At 42.0% G+C, this 13,857-nt stretch overlaps 1 protein-coding gene across 3 annotated transcripts; it reads right to left on the reverse strand.

Moving 5' to 3' along the window:
- Positions 1 to 1,859: 1,859 nt before the first annotated feature.
- PDCD6 (programmed cell death 6) lies at positions 1,860 to 12,381 on the reverse strand. Of its 3 annotated transcripts, none has more exons than XM_076330169.1 (6): positions 12,245 to 12,381; positions 9,370 to 9,431; positions 5,992 to 6,036; positions 4,701 to 4,853; positions 3,869 to 3,978; positions 1,860 to 2,395 (listed from the first exon to the last, which is right to left on the reverse strand). In XM_076330169.1, exons 1-6 carry the CDS (start codon positions 12,328 to 12,330, stop codon positions 2,297 to 2,299), a joined length of 555 nt encoding a protein of 184 aa, XP_076186284.1. In that variant the 5' UTR covers positions 12,331 to 12,381; the 3' UTR covers positions 1,860 to 2,296. The 3 variants fall into 3 exon arrangements, with proteins under 3 accessions (XP_076186284.1, XP_076186283.1, XP_076186285.1); XM_076330168.1 differs by having other exon boundaries at positions 4,695 to 4,853; XM_076330170.1 differs by lacking the exons at positions 9,370 to 9,431; positions 12,245 to 12,381 and adding an exon at positions 7,907 to 7,980 and having other exon boundaries at positions 4,695 to 4,853.
- Positions 12,382 to 13,857: the final 1,476 nt, after the last annotated feature.

Here is a 13,857-nt window from a genome sequence, read left to right on the forward strand (position 1 = left end):
ATTTCACTTCTCCTTAAAAAGCCATTGATAAAAATCCAGACTAGAACATGCTTTGGGGAATAAATGGTCTACTTTGCAGCCAGTTTCTTGGTCTGTGCTGTACCTGCTTTCACACCTTCAGAAGCATCTGTTTCCCACGGAGACAAGAGCCATTCCAGTCCAGAGCCACTTTGGTGATTTTCCAGCAGTAAGGCTCCTTTGGAAGGTGCTGGAGCCAGTTGTTCTACACCAAGGACAGCAAAGTATAATGAGGTTGGCTGAAAAAGGAGACATCCTTCACAGGAGACAGCTTGGGAAATTTCTCAGGCTCCAGCTTTTTTAGTTTTAGTTTGGCACCTTGGACCTATTTATTAATGATCCTCAGAATGCTTCCCAGAATTACTGCATTTCATTTGGGTGGATGTGTGATCCAAAGGGACGGATTCCTTAGTGGGAAAGGAGTAGGGAAGCTCTTTTGAGCCCAACGCTTTGGGGCTCTTCTTTTATTGTTTGTTTCTGAAGAGAACATATATAGCGATTGTCTCGGCCTTCTGGGGAGGTAAGGCTCAAGCAGTAACTGTTGGAAGTCTTTCTTCCTCATCTTCTTAAAGATAAGTAACTTTCATGGTTCATTCAGGGCTGAATGGTCTCTGACATCGGTCATTATTCCTGCTCCCCCACCTCACCCAGAAACAATCGCTTGTCCTTTGGGTGATGATGCCCAAAGTGCTTTGGGAGAGCTCCTTGTTTCTGTGTGCTTATACTGTGGAGACCATTGGTCTCTCCCCAGATATTTCACACCAGAAAAGCGTTCAGGAAAACGTTGCTGAACTGTCACTAAGGGTTTGTTTGCTTATCGCTTGACAACTAGTAGCAGCTTCTCTGCATGACAGAGGTTTGATAACTGCACAGTGGCCACTTGGCTGTCTTCACCCTGACGCCAGACACTAATCTCTGGCTGAGACACTTGCGAATAACATTGTAACATTGATTATGTTATATTTCTGTCTGTGGACCCAAACCCTCTCTGCATAATCTATTGGAGTACCTGTTTGATATCACTGATGGCATCGGTTTATGTAGAGGCACTCCCATCAACGACAGCTTACTTGCCTGTGTCTGTATGTAATCATGAAATTTGAAACAAAAGAGCATATGTGGACTGCCTGCGTACAATGAGCTGGGGATGGACTTAGGAATAAATCAGTGTTGCTACAGTTCAAGAAAAAGTCTTTGGATAAAAGCTAAAAGTTCTTGCCTATAAACATATCCTGAAGAGTAGCAGTTACATGTAAGTAATCTTGCTGCTTGAGTATTTTTAAGTGCTTTGGATGGCACTGGTGTAAGATTTTCTTAGAGTAATCTAAGAGGACTTGTTAACTTCTCTTTGCTTCCTCCAAGTTGCTTTGTCAAAGTTACTGTAGGTGATGGTGCGTGACAGGAATCAGTCGCTACTTTTTCTGCTTCAGGTTTTCCACTGAGTCCCTCTCCATCTGCAAATGGTGAGATGGAGGGTGAGGTTTGACTGTCAATTCAAGGCCACGTCAAATAAGTGCTTCAGCACAAAATGGAAGACTATTGGTGCTAAATGAGCCTACTAAGCAGAGGGAACTATATATCCAGAGTAGTTAGATAGTTTATTTTTGTAGGGAACTCATTGAGGAAGATGCAGTATTGGACACAGGTGCGAAGAAGTTGTATTTGAAGGTGTCCCAAGGATACCCTGAAAGAAGGAGGCAGCTAGAAAATAGATAAGGCAAGGAAAAAAGGCCATTGCTGTTAAGTGGGAAGGACCCCTGAACTGTAGAAAACTAGCATACAGAAATAAAACCACCACCCCCTTAAAAAAAGCTGTACAAAAGTGAAGTAGACTATAGAAGTTGATCTAATATTTTTACTTAATTTTAAATTCTGTATTAAAAATTAATACATTAAACTCTTATAAAAGTAAGGCACATGCAAAACATGTTGTGCAACTTTTGACTTTCAACACTCTCATAAACAAGCATTATTTTAATTTGGCATTTCTAAAGAGCCATTTTCCCCCATGCAGGATATATGGAAGAAGGTTAAGTTTGACATTGCACCAGTTAAATCTAGATTCTTTGCTTTCTGTACTACAGTAAGCAGAGATGGTCATATCATACAGTCATACAAAATAAAAACCAACTCAAGTACAGATTCTGAAGGTGATGACCAACATACAAAATTTAGAGTGTGAAGTTATATCCATTATAATGCATCAATAATCTTAGTACAGGATGATTTGGCAACTCCAGTCTGTGTAATGCCAGTGTGCAATTCCTAGTTATCAGTGTCATACGATGCTGAAGACCATGGAAAGATATTGCTCATAGGACACTTGAATCCAGCCATCTTGATCAGTATCATATCGTCGGAACACATCAGTCAGCCTCTGAAAAGGGGGAAAAACCCATACATTTTTGTACATCGGGGAAAGTTCAGACTGCCACGTATTCCCCTTGCTACTCAGGGTTCTATAAACACTTTCCGTTCATCCCCTCTGTAGACACTTTACAATCTCGTGCATATAGAGGTAGCTCTTCGCCACATCTCGTGCTTCAGCTGTGTAGCAGATCTGATTCCAAAACCACCTTGTGATACAATACCTAAGGCTATCTAGGCACTTCTTTATAGATCAGACAGCTTTTTATAACTGGCTTTAAAGGGGGGGGTGGGGGGTGGGGGTGGGAAACAATGCACAATTCTTGTGAGACATTTGACAGTCAACCTGGAGACAGAATCCAGCAAGTACCTTGTCCCTTTCTCATCATCTAGCCAGATATGCTTTATGCATCATTAGCGTCTGAGTTGTCTCTAAAACTCCAGAGGTGCCAGGCAGTACAGAGAGTGGACCAAAATAACTACCAGCGTGGATTCACTAACACCAGCTGAATGATACTCCATTTCAAAGCCCTCTTTACCAGAGTTTAAGTTTATAACAAAGTATCATCGGCTTCTATTACAACTGAATATAAAGGCAACTGATGTTTCAGCAGACTTAATGGCTATAGACGTGAAGGAGAACAAAACACCTGTATGCAAATAACTTTTACAGGGCACTCCTTTCTCTGCGTGTTGCAGATCAGAAGATATCTTAAGATACTATTGCAGTGCTGGCCAGTGTCAGAAGAGCAACCTTCTTCCTATCCTACTAAAACGCAGCTGGTCCACTGCTACAGTTTCCCAACTTTTCCCCGAAGCCTTACATACATTTCAGAAAAGTCAGAGACACTTAGAGAAACCTTAAACATCGTGGTGAGCAATCATCCAGCAATTGATTTCTAGACAAAATAATACACCTGTAGAACTACAGTTCTCTCCCTCTCTTTGTATGTATTTATACAGATGCATTTCTGTTACTGAAAGAGTTTGTTTTTGTTTGTTTGAAATGTCTTTTACTACCATTGCCCCTGCAGGAACAGCAGTGACGAAAGACTGAATAATTCAGCTGCTAGGTCAAATTCCTTTTAGTCAGAGCCTTAAACAGAGAGAGAAACAAAAAGAGACATGACAAACTCCAGTTTTAACACACCCAAGATCCAGAGGAAGTGTGTGTATTAAACTAATGGAAATAAGTGTTAAGTGTTTTCCTTTTAAAACACGGAGACTATTTCACATTTTTTTGCCCCATAAAAGTGTTTAACAGGTCAAAAAAAGTTGTATCAAATTTACTTGTGATGCAAACGGATAACAAGTGAAGACCAATAAATGAAGATGTTTCTAGCACCTCTCGTATACTTTATTCAAATGGTTTATTTATAAGCAAGTTCTAGATCCAATATTATAGTTAAATTGAGAACCATAAAAGCTTAAGAAAAGGTGATTTTTTTTTCCAATTGACATTAAAGTACATCTCCTTTCTTACCTGTAAAACAACACAGCACTGAATAAAGTCATCAAAAGCAACTTGTCCTCTTCCTTGTCTGTCAAATTTCCGAATAAGGATATCATAGAACTGATCAGACAGTCGGTAACCTTGGAAAAAAGAAATGCTTTAAAAAGGTTTCAATTACCGCAGTCCTTCTATAAAAAGAACGAGGCTGTTCAGGAGGCGTGTATAACAAAACCAGAAAACAGCAGTTACAAGAGAATTTTTTTGCGCCAAATATCGATGTGTGGAACTAAAATGCATGCAGTAAAAACCACACTTAATAATAGACAGAGTCACAGTAAACCTAATTACTGATTAAAGTGACTAGTTGGCTGAGGGAACGGTTTAGGGCTGCAACTCAAGTTTTTGTAAGTGAAATCAATTAAATAAAATTATTTATTGCTTTTATTATTTTATTTTATTATTTTATTATTTTTTTATTTATCTTTTGCTGTCAGAATGCTACTGTAGCGTAGAGAGCTGGCTTTGTTTTAAAAAGCAGCAAGCTGTATCAAGTACCTTTGTAAGTTCAGACATTTACCTGAAGTATTGGTAACGCTCTCAGAGCCGCTAACAGGGGAGACAGAAAACATTCCACACACGTACTGACACATCCCGTATAATTTTTTCCGTGAAAGGAAATAGCTTAAAAAGTGCTTGCGGCCTGGATGTCTTTAGAGGTGCCTTACACCTAAAAGGATAACTGCATTTCACCTGCCTCATTTTTAGCCACATTTGTCAGAGCAGTACAGCCCTAACAACAAGAAACTCATCTGATGACATAACCCAGTCATAAAAACTGAAATTACAAATGAATTACCAAAACCTGTTAGTGCTTGCTTTAGTTCATTTTTGTCAATCATTCCAGAATTGTCTCTGTCATACGTTCGAAAGACATTCTGCCAGTCTGAGATGTACTTCCAGACTCCTGTGAATTCATTGAAGTTCACACCACCTTTGTTTTCTCTGTCAAACATGCCTGGGAAAAAAAAAACCCAAAACCAACCAAGCAATACATATAAAACCTTAATCATACTATTCTTCAGTAAGATCTGCTAGTATTTTAAGAAGGAAGCGAGCGCTTTGTGGAAAGTACAAAGATGGAAAAGAAATTGCAGAAATACAAGTGCTAATTTGGAAAGTACTGCCAGAAAAAGCAAGTAGCTGTCCACCGAAGGAGGATAAGATAAAGCAAGATAAAAGAGGACCAGAATGAATCACAGAATGTTTGTTTTTCCTGGGTTTTCTTTTCTGGTTTGAAAGTATTTGGGGCTTTATTGATCATCCGGTCACAAAAAGAGAAAGGGGGGGTTGTTCTTTTCTAAGGACTCATGAGAGGTCTACAACATCTGTTGTCTGCCCAAAGTGCTGGGATATTCATCTGCATTTGACTTGCTGATACTGTCATTATACAAACAGCATGTTGCACAGCGATGGAACTCAGACTGCTGCTGAATACTTATTAAAAACAAAGCAAAAAATTTAGTCCTTGGATTTAAGAACTGTATGATAGAAAAGATTGTTTGTGCTTGAATTTTCATCCTTCTGTTCTACCACCATCATCTTCCACATTACTGGCAATTATTTTAGAACTGAAGAATTCAAACATTGTAAAGCTTCTGTTTGGTCTTTTTGGAGCAGAACGTCAGATTAAAATGCAAGACAGGAAAAACTAGTTATGAAGACAAGCTATATAATATCTTTTTAGAATATTTAAACTGAGAATTTCCCCACACATATATTACATTTACTATCTATTCAGTTGTACAGTAACATTTTCTCAGTCTAATTTGACAAGGGCATTCCCATATTATTCAAAAGGGAAAAATATTTAACTTACTACTGCTGGGCTATCTGGCAGAAAAAAAAAATAAAGACATACTGAAACATACCACCTAACAATGAAAGACCAGCTTGTTAACGCTACAGCCAAATTAGTTCAAGAGACCTTTAAACCGGCATTCATTATTACAGTAGAAATACATACTGTATATGTATTGTAATATCTGTACATACTTACTTCTCTAAAACAGTGCAGCAATTGATAGCATTCTCAATTGTCTGAACAGATCACAAAACAGTATCTTGACTATTTCACATCGCACGACTACACTTACCAAGAATTGACCTGACTGTTGCTGGATTAAATGGAGTCCATGTGCCTGAAACAGAAATAATTACTTAGTTCCTCAATACTAAGTAACATTTTAAAAAAATGCAACCAACCAACAAACCAACCAAAAAATCAGATAAGAAACAGTGAATTCAGAGCTAGATGACATGGAGCTAGCGTATTATAAAATAAGGCTGCTTTGAAGTAATTATGTTCTTGACCATTCAGAGATGACTTCAGACCAATGCTTTACAGATACTACACACAAACCAGGCTGCACCAAAAAAAAACCCCAAAAAACCAAAACCCCAAAACCTTGGAAGAACTAAGAAGGATTTTTTTCATCCCAGGTAGTCAGGAGGTATTGGATAAAAGGCAAGATCAAAACTGGAATCCCACTTTTTCTACTGATGGGAGCAGAAGAGTTTTAAGTTATAACTCGAACAAGGTCTCATATCTAGTCCTCAGTAAAAACCCCATCTGCTTATTTCCTATTTTACAGGTGGGTTACTCCAGGGCATTTAGTTTCTGACAGAAGTGAAAAGAAAAGGTTCCTAACATGGCATAACCACATAGGGCAATTCAGAGCTGAGTTTAGTATAAATCCCACCTCCACTACTAAATCAATCAATGAAGTGTTATTTTAAATTAGTATTTTCAGACCAAGAAATGTTGCTGCTTGAAAGGGCCTGAGCAGTAATTATCTGCAGAAGAGCTTCGTACTTCTCTGAATATTTTGACAGGCTAGTCACTCTGGACTAGTTTTCACTCTGTTGGAAGCATTCTAGAGTGCTAGGAAGCATTAAGCTTTAAATTTAGAGAAATACTGTGCCTCGTCTAGAATTTCACCATCAATCCTCTAGTAAGCCTGTGAAGGTACCAGGAGGACGAAGAAGCACGTATTAAATTCACTGAGGCTGAGTGCAGGGACCACGAAGGAGCCAGTAAGACTAGGGGTACTGTAGAGGCATTTGCAACGATGCAGTTAGCTGACCACAAGTACCTAACAGAAAGGCTGAGTTGGTATTAAGCAGGCTTTGTGAAGGCATCGTTGCTTTGCTGGATCAAGCTGCAGTGATGTAAGTAGTGCTTATGGCAGAGCCAAATTTCTCCCACAGAAGGGAAACTCTATCAGTGTAAGTCTACAGATGCAGCAACAGGGAAAAACCCTATACTGTAGGCAGGCCATATGACTATTTGCACATAAAGAGAAACATCAGCAGAGAAAAGTAAAAAATCGCTCTGAAAATGCTTAAGCAGTATTTTAGACAGAGAACATCAGTACCTTAGAGTTGTATGTCTCCTGACAAAAATAAAAAATAATGGAATTATTAATAGGGTGCCAGCATTTAACTCTGAATAGAATAGAGGAAAAAGGGAAAACACAGTTTGGAATTTAACTTACTAAATGTTGAAAGTTTCAAGAGACTCATACGGATGAGAGTATAGTCAAGAGACTATATAGCGAAACCAGAGCAACTCCAGTGCTGAAGAACTGCACTGATTTCAGCCTATTCCAATAAACAGTAAGAGACCGTTCCCCTCCCCTGACTTTACTATTAACTTTATGTGGCAGCACAGAAAAAAACCCAACAAGGAAGCATAGGATTTTACTGTGCGAACAACTATACGAAGTGATGATCAGTCCCTCCCAGGTAAGTAGACAGTTATTTGCATAAACTTGACATGTTGAAAAGCTGAATGTCAAAAACACATTGAACTTCAAATTTTAATGAGCACTACGCAGACTTTTTTTAATGTTTTAGAAATAAACACATGACATTCTTTTAGCCCATGTTAGATTGCAGGACAGCTACACACAACCATCCACCAGAGGATCTATTTTGAAAATAATATAGTGAATTGTTAGTGACTTTGGTGTACAAGATCTAGAATCTCTCAGAATGAAGGAAGCTTACAGTTCTGTAAATATTTTGTCTAATAGTGAATTCACTTGGTGGGGATTCTTCATAACTGCAAAGCACTGAAACTGCTAATCTACACTGTAAATAAGGAAAGAAAAGAGTTCAGATAGGCGGTGATGACTATTACCCTTAAATTCAATCAGATGAGAAGATATTTAAAATATATGAAGTTTAAAATGGCAGGTAAAGCCAGGTCCCCACACTGTTATAAACAGCACTGTAATGTTAAATGAAAACAATTTTTTTTTAATCAATTTAACTTAGCTTTTGCGGAAGTTGTTATTCAAAATAGTATTTTAGTTACGGATCAGGTGCAGCAGCTACAATGTATTGCTTTTAATTTATCAGATATATTATTAAACAAATATTCTAGTAAATCCAGTTGTTACAAGACCACAATTTTACTATACAGAGCCATCCAAATTTATTTCAAGTCAGGTGATTACTGACAAAAAGTAGCCTTTCCGTCTGTGTGCACTGCAGCTCACAACATCAGTTTAAGCCCTTCTCAGTCACAAAGCACTAGAAGGATGAAGGAATTAAACCTTGGGAGAAGGGGAACTTGATATGGATGCAAAGGTGCATGAACAGCTTCAATATGCACTTTTTCAGATTTCTAAGTGGGGGACCCCCCCCCAAAGTACAACCCTACCCACCCTAAGTCACCAGAGGAAAGTAAAAATAGGCTACTGGAAAAATTTTTTGGTTTTTATTTTGCTTCCATGAGTTATTTGACCATACCCTAGTTACTCTTTAAGCATTATGACAGGGAACTGACAGACTGCTGGGAAGTTTTAATACTAGATCTAGAGTGCATCTTTCTACTTTGTTAGGAAAAAAACCCAAACATGCCTCATTTGGAAAAAAAAAAAAAAAATTACCATCTTCAATTCCTGCACCATACTGTATGAAAAGTTTTTATGTGTAGTAAAAAGGCTGGTTGTAAACATCTGATCTTTGTCCAGGTTATACACTGATCCTGGTTAAAAAACAAAGGTTCAGTAGTGATGAGAGAGGAATATATAAATCACCATTTATGTTTTCTAGGAAGCAGAGGTGGAAAAAAAATAAAGGGATGTGCATGCCTTCATTCCCCAGAATACAAATCAGTAATGTTTACAGTAGGTACTCAGTTTATAATGCATTATTACTAACATGCACCAAACCCAGAAAACTTCCCTTGAAATAAAAAAAAAAAAACCCACAACCCAGGAATAGTGGGCTCAGAAAATCAATCAATAAAATAAAATAAAATCAGGAAGATTATCCACTTTTTTCCTCCCCTTCAGCCTCTTGCTGTAGATTAAATAGTATTAATCAGTGGTAGGAACATTCTCTCCCCCCACCCCAATCAAAGAATTATGGCATCAAGTAACCAGTCTCACATGAAATTTAACATTAAGTTAATGAACTTAATGAAGTTAATGAACTACCTCACTGCTCATTTACAGACTTACCATTGGATAATGCCTGCTGAAGTTCATTATCAGATATTATTCCACTCCTGTCTTTATCAACCCTGGAGGGGGGGAAAAAAAAAAAAAAAGCAGTAAGCTTTAAATGGCTGAAATTAACAGGTTCCACTTAAAGAAGACTTCAACATTCTGGTTCTTACTCACCAGGTAAGATTAATCTTTTCCTGAAAAGTCACTAATTGCATTTTACTTGGTAAACCATTCACAGTTACTGCAAATTAAACGCTTCATTCAGACTGGTGAGACATTCTGGAACATGATAAAAGCTACAAAGAAAACTGCAAGACTTACTTGTGCGTGAAGAGACACACAAAAACCACACACTGGCAATAAAACAGTTTGGGCATAATCCACACAAGAAAGTATTTTTATTTATTTATTTTTAAAAGGACTACAGAGCACACCATGCTGGTTAAAACCACAAAATGCCTAATGTCACAGTAGTAAGCTGTTTGGCTCCCAAACTGGAGCCCCAAGTTTGGCACCCAGTGCCACTCAGTAAGATGTTGGCAATGTAGAGAAACCCACTAATGTAACCAGTGCCAAGCACTGAAAGGATCGACTGCAGGGCCTTGACCCCTTTCAAAGGGGTTCAAAAAGTGAAAAAGCGCAGGCAGGTGCCAGCTTCCATTGAGTCTTCACAGTCTGTTGTCTTAGAGAAAGAAGTTCTATCCCAAAATTAATAAACTAAGTAATTTCTGCCCAAATAAAGCAGGATCATGCCTTCTTTAGAAGGATACCTGAAAGTGGTGGTGACTTCCCTCCATTTTATACAAGGATCTTCCCCTTGACACTAAGAGTTTTTACTTCCCCTCAGTTACTACCATTCCAAAGCAGAGTCCTGCTCAGCTGATCCCTCTGCAGAAGCTGGTTTTTTTCCTTTAGTCCTTGTTGTCTTTTTCTAAACCTTTTCAGTTCATTCTACAAGATTCCTTCCCCATCTCAAAAAATTATATAAACCGCATACAACATTCAAATTGCAAGCATAAGTTGCATAGATTATAATAACAAAAACATATTCCCCTTTTTTATTCTCTATTTCTTTTCTAGGTATTCTGAACATTTTTTACCTTTTATGAGCTGCTATTAAGTGCTAAGCTGATGTTTTCATAAAAATGTGTTATGACCTACTTATCTTGCTCCTGAGCATCACCGGTCAGCTTAGAGCACATTCATTTTATATACAAAATGATGCAAAGTTAAAGCGGGTCTTCCCTGTGGACATCAGGTATCTACTCTGGATTTCATCTGACCATCATACAGCAGTCACGATCTGGCCATGACAGGGTGATATGACCCAATCATTCAGGGCTGTCAGGTGCTCCTGCAAATCTCCATAGGCCTCACTTACTGCAGGAATCAGTCAGTGTAACCAGCAAGTTTCACCTGACCATTCACCTTCTTTTCCTCTAGTTGCTCCTGAACATATTGAATAAAGATCCCAGAACAGCTCCATCTGTCAGCGTGGCAGCTGACCACACACACTCTTCTTTTTAGCCAGTTATTTATCCACTAAAGGACCCTCCCTTTCATTCTACGTATACTGGATTTCTTTAAGGGCCTTTGATACTTTTGTATGTTGAGAGCCTCTTTGGAAACTACACAGATTATATCAATTGCACTAGCTCTAGTCATCATATCATACCCAATCCTTATCAAACACATTCCAAGACTTACACAGTAGTCTGCCAGACAGGAATACTTTCAAACAAAAGCCATGCAACTCTCCTGACTAGCTACATTATTTAAAATGGTTTCTACTGGTTTGCCGGGTGCAGAAGTCAGACTGTTGATCTGTTTCTTTCTGGACCCTTTAAAAAAAGAAACGGCATCATGCATGCCTCCTCCAAGTTCTCTGATGAAGTGGTTTTACGGAAGGCTGGGTAAGTAAGCTGCCGCATTCCTGAGTCACTCCCAAGTTACTAAGGAAATACTAGCCAGTTTTAGCAACTTATTACTGTTTGCCTACTCCTTAACCTCTTCTTGCTGTCACTTGAGTCAAGATAGATCCTCTGACACATCTCCCATAAAAATGGATCCAATGTAGGAACCTCCCCAGTTTCCTCGACATGACACAAACGTGAAGAACTCCTTTAACTTCATTACTACTACGGTCTCGACAGTGTGCTTTTAACAACATGGGCCTGCTAACTCTCTTGCAGGTTCCAGCTCCAGATGTACTCAAAACAATATTTCTTGTTAGTTTTTAAGTTTTCTATTAAGCATTTATCAGATTCCTTCCTGTACTGCTACATTTACCCTCCAGACTTTACAATCCTTTCTGGATTCTCAGGTCAAAAATGACTTCAGCGTTTTCAAGGTTACCTTCTCGCTTCCATTAACCCCCTTCCCTTGCTCTAAAGTACAGCCACATTTATTCCTCTTCAAGCCTTTCTTAAAGCTCCCCCTCGGATTCCTCCTACAGGGATATAACCGCGACGTTTACCCGCCCCGCAAGGCCCCAAGGCGGCCAAATCCTGCGTTGGATGCCGAGGGCCGGTGACAGGCTCACCGTAGCAGCTGACCGTTTCCGGGCACCTCCCAACGCCCGCTCCCTCCCGGTACGCCCTCAGGGAGCGCCAGACCCGGGAGGGCCCGGGTCTGCCGGCCCCGCAGAACTCGGCAGCGCGGCCCGGCAGCGACGAAGGGTCGCGGCGGCCGCCTCAGCGCGGCGGGCCAGGCCCAGCGCCGCGGGAAGGGCGTGTCTCGGCCCAGCAGGGCCCGGCGACCGGCGGGGAGCAGCCCCCCTCAGCCCCCTCCCCGCGGCCGTTAGGGCGGCACGCGACGCGGATCGCCCCGCGAAGACCCGCGGGGGGGGAGGGGAGGGGGGGGGGGCGGGGGGGCGCGGCGGCCTCACCTCTGGAAGACGTTCCACAGGAAGGCGGGGTCGGGCAGCGCGGCGCCGCCGCCGCCGTTGGGCCTGTACTGATACCCCGCCGCCATGGCCCCTCCGCGGAGCCGCCGGGCAGCTCGAGCCTTCCTCCCCGCGCTTCCGGCACGGGCCGCCTGACGCAGCGCGGCCGGTGACGTCGATGAGCCGGGCAGGCGCACGGGCCCCGCCCCGGGGAATCCCGAGAGGAGCCGCGGCGCCGCCCGCCCGTTGCCACGGTGACGGCCGCGCGGCGGGGGCGGCTGGCGCGGGGCTGGCTGGGCCCCCCCGGGCCCGGCGGGGGCGAGGCGAGGCGAGTCTTTCCCCCCACGTTAGCAGGCACGGTGGGTGGTTATCCCCGTTTTTCCCGCTGGGAGTGAGCCGCCAGGGGCTCCCGAGGGGAGTTCTGCGGGCTCCGGCACCGGCGCTGCCCAGCCCGGCGGCCCTCCAGCCTCTGCAGCGGGGCAGCCCCTGGGGACGCCTGACGGAGGGCGGGGCAGCGGCTGCCGGGAGAACGGGCGGAGCCCGAGGTAACGGTCCTCCGCAGAGCGCACCGCGGCCGCTGCCCAGGGCCGGCGGCTGTCGCTCGGGCTTCAGCGGGGCAGGCGCGCTCACGGGTTAATGGCGCTCCTCCACAGAAGCCCCCATCCACCGGGAGGGTTTCTGCAAGGGCAGGAGCCGTCCCTGTGACCGTTCCCCGGCAGGCAGGGGGAGACTAAGGGGTCCCTACTTAGGGGAGGTCGTTTGTCACGGAGGGGAAACAGCCTAAGTTTAACATCCAAGAGATACAGAGTTACTGCTGCAGAGGAAGACGAGGGGATAGGAAGAAAGAAAGCCCGAGGAACTGATTCTCTTGGACAAACTTAAGATGAAAAGCACGTAAGGCAAGATTTCACGTACAGCCCAGAAACCACCGGATTGAAATTGAAATATGAGCCAAATTAGTCAGTATCACCTCAATAATTCTTAACTGAGGGCTGAACACAACCCTACAGAAATCAGCCTAATTCCCCTCCCCCCCCAGCTGCAATTTCTAGGAACAGTGCAAGGTCCCATGGGACCTGGAGTGCCTCCAGACCTCGCTAAAACTCCTCAGGTACAGAGATAGCGACTTGATGCTCTACTGAACCGTCCTCATCTTTGGGACATACTCCCCCTGTCAATCAAAAAAGCCACAATCTTTGTTTTACTCCTTGTCCAACCTGCTGACCTTGCACGTTCCTCTTCTGGGTAAGGAGTCAGCAGTGAGATGGGTCATATGGCACAAGGTCTGGGTGTTCAACAGGCCAAACAAGTTACATACGCAAACTCCAGAACGTTAATTAGAACAAGGTAGGCTTGTGTCTTCCTTGTACTTATCTCTGTTCAGGTACTAACAGATAATGCCTTCATTGTGTCCTTCATCAAATCATTTTAAATTCACAATTTTCTAGTAATACTTTATAATTAGAACAGATAAATACTGAAAATTAGCTTTAAGCATTAAATCTGAAAATACTGTGGAAATAAAAAAACCCAGTATCTTGTGTTTCCAGAAAACTATTAAATCCAAAGTTTATTCACACTTCAAACAAAACAAAAAAAAGACTTAAATCTACTGT

This window comes from Aptenodytes patagonicus, chromosome 2 (genome assembly GCF_965638725.1).
Source record: "Aptenodytes patagonicus chromosome 2, bAptPat1.pri.cur, whole genome shotgun sequence".
NCBI lineage: Eukaryota > Metazoa > Chordata > Aves > Sphenisciformes > Spheniscidae > Aptenodytes > Aptenodytes patagonicus.

Bases quoted from the DNA above. Each gene is read 5' to 3' on its own strand.
- PDCD6 (XM_076330168.1), bottom strand. From the start codon at position 12,330: ATGGCGGCGGGGTATCAGTACAGGCCCAACGGCGGCGGCGGCGCCGCG. The intron at 9,432-12,244 runs GTGAGGCCGCCG...CCCCCCCTCCAG, and splicing joins CTGTGGAACGTCTTCCAGAG to GGTTGATAAAGACAGGAGTG. The intron at 6,037-9,369 runs GTAAGTCTGTAA...TTTCTGTTTCAG, and splicing joins TCAGCAGGCATTATCCAATG to GCACATGGACTCCATTTAAT.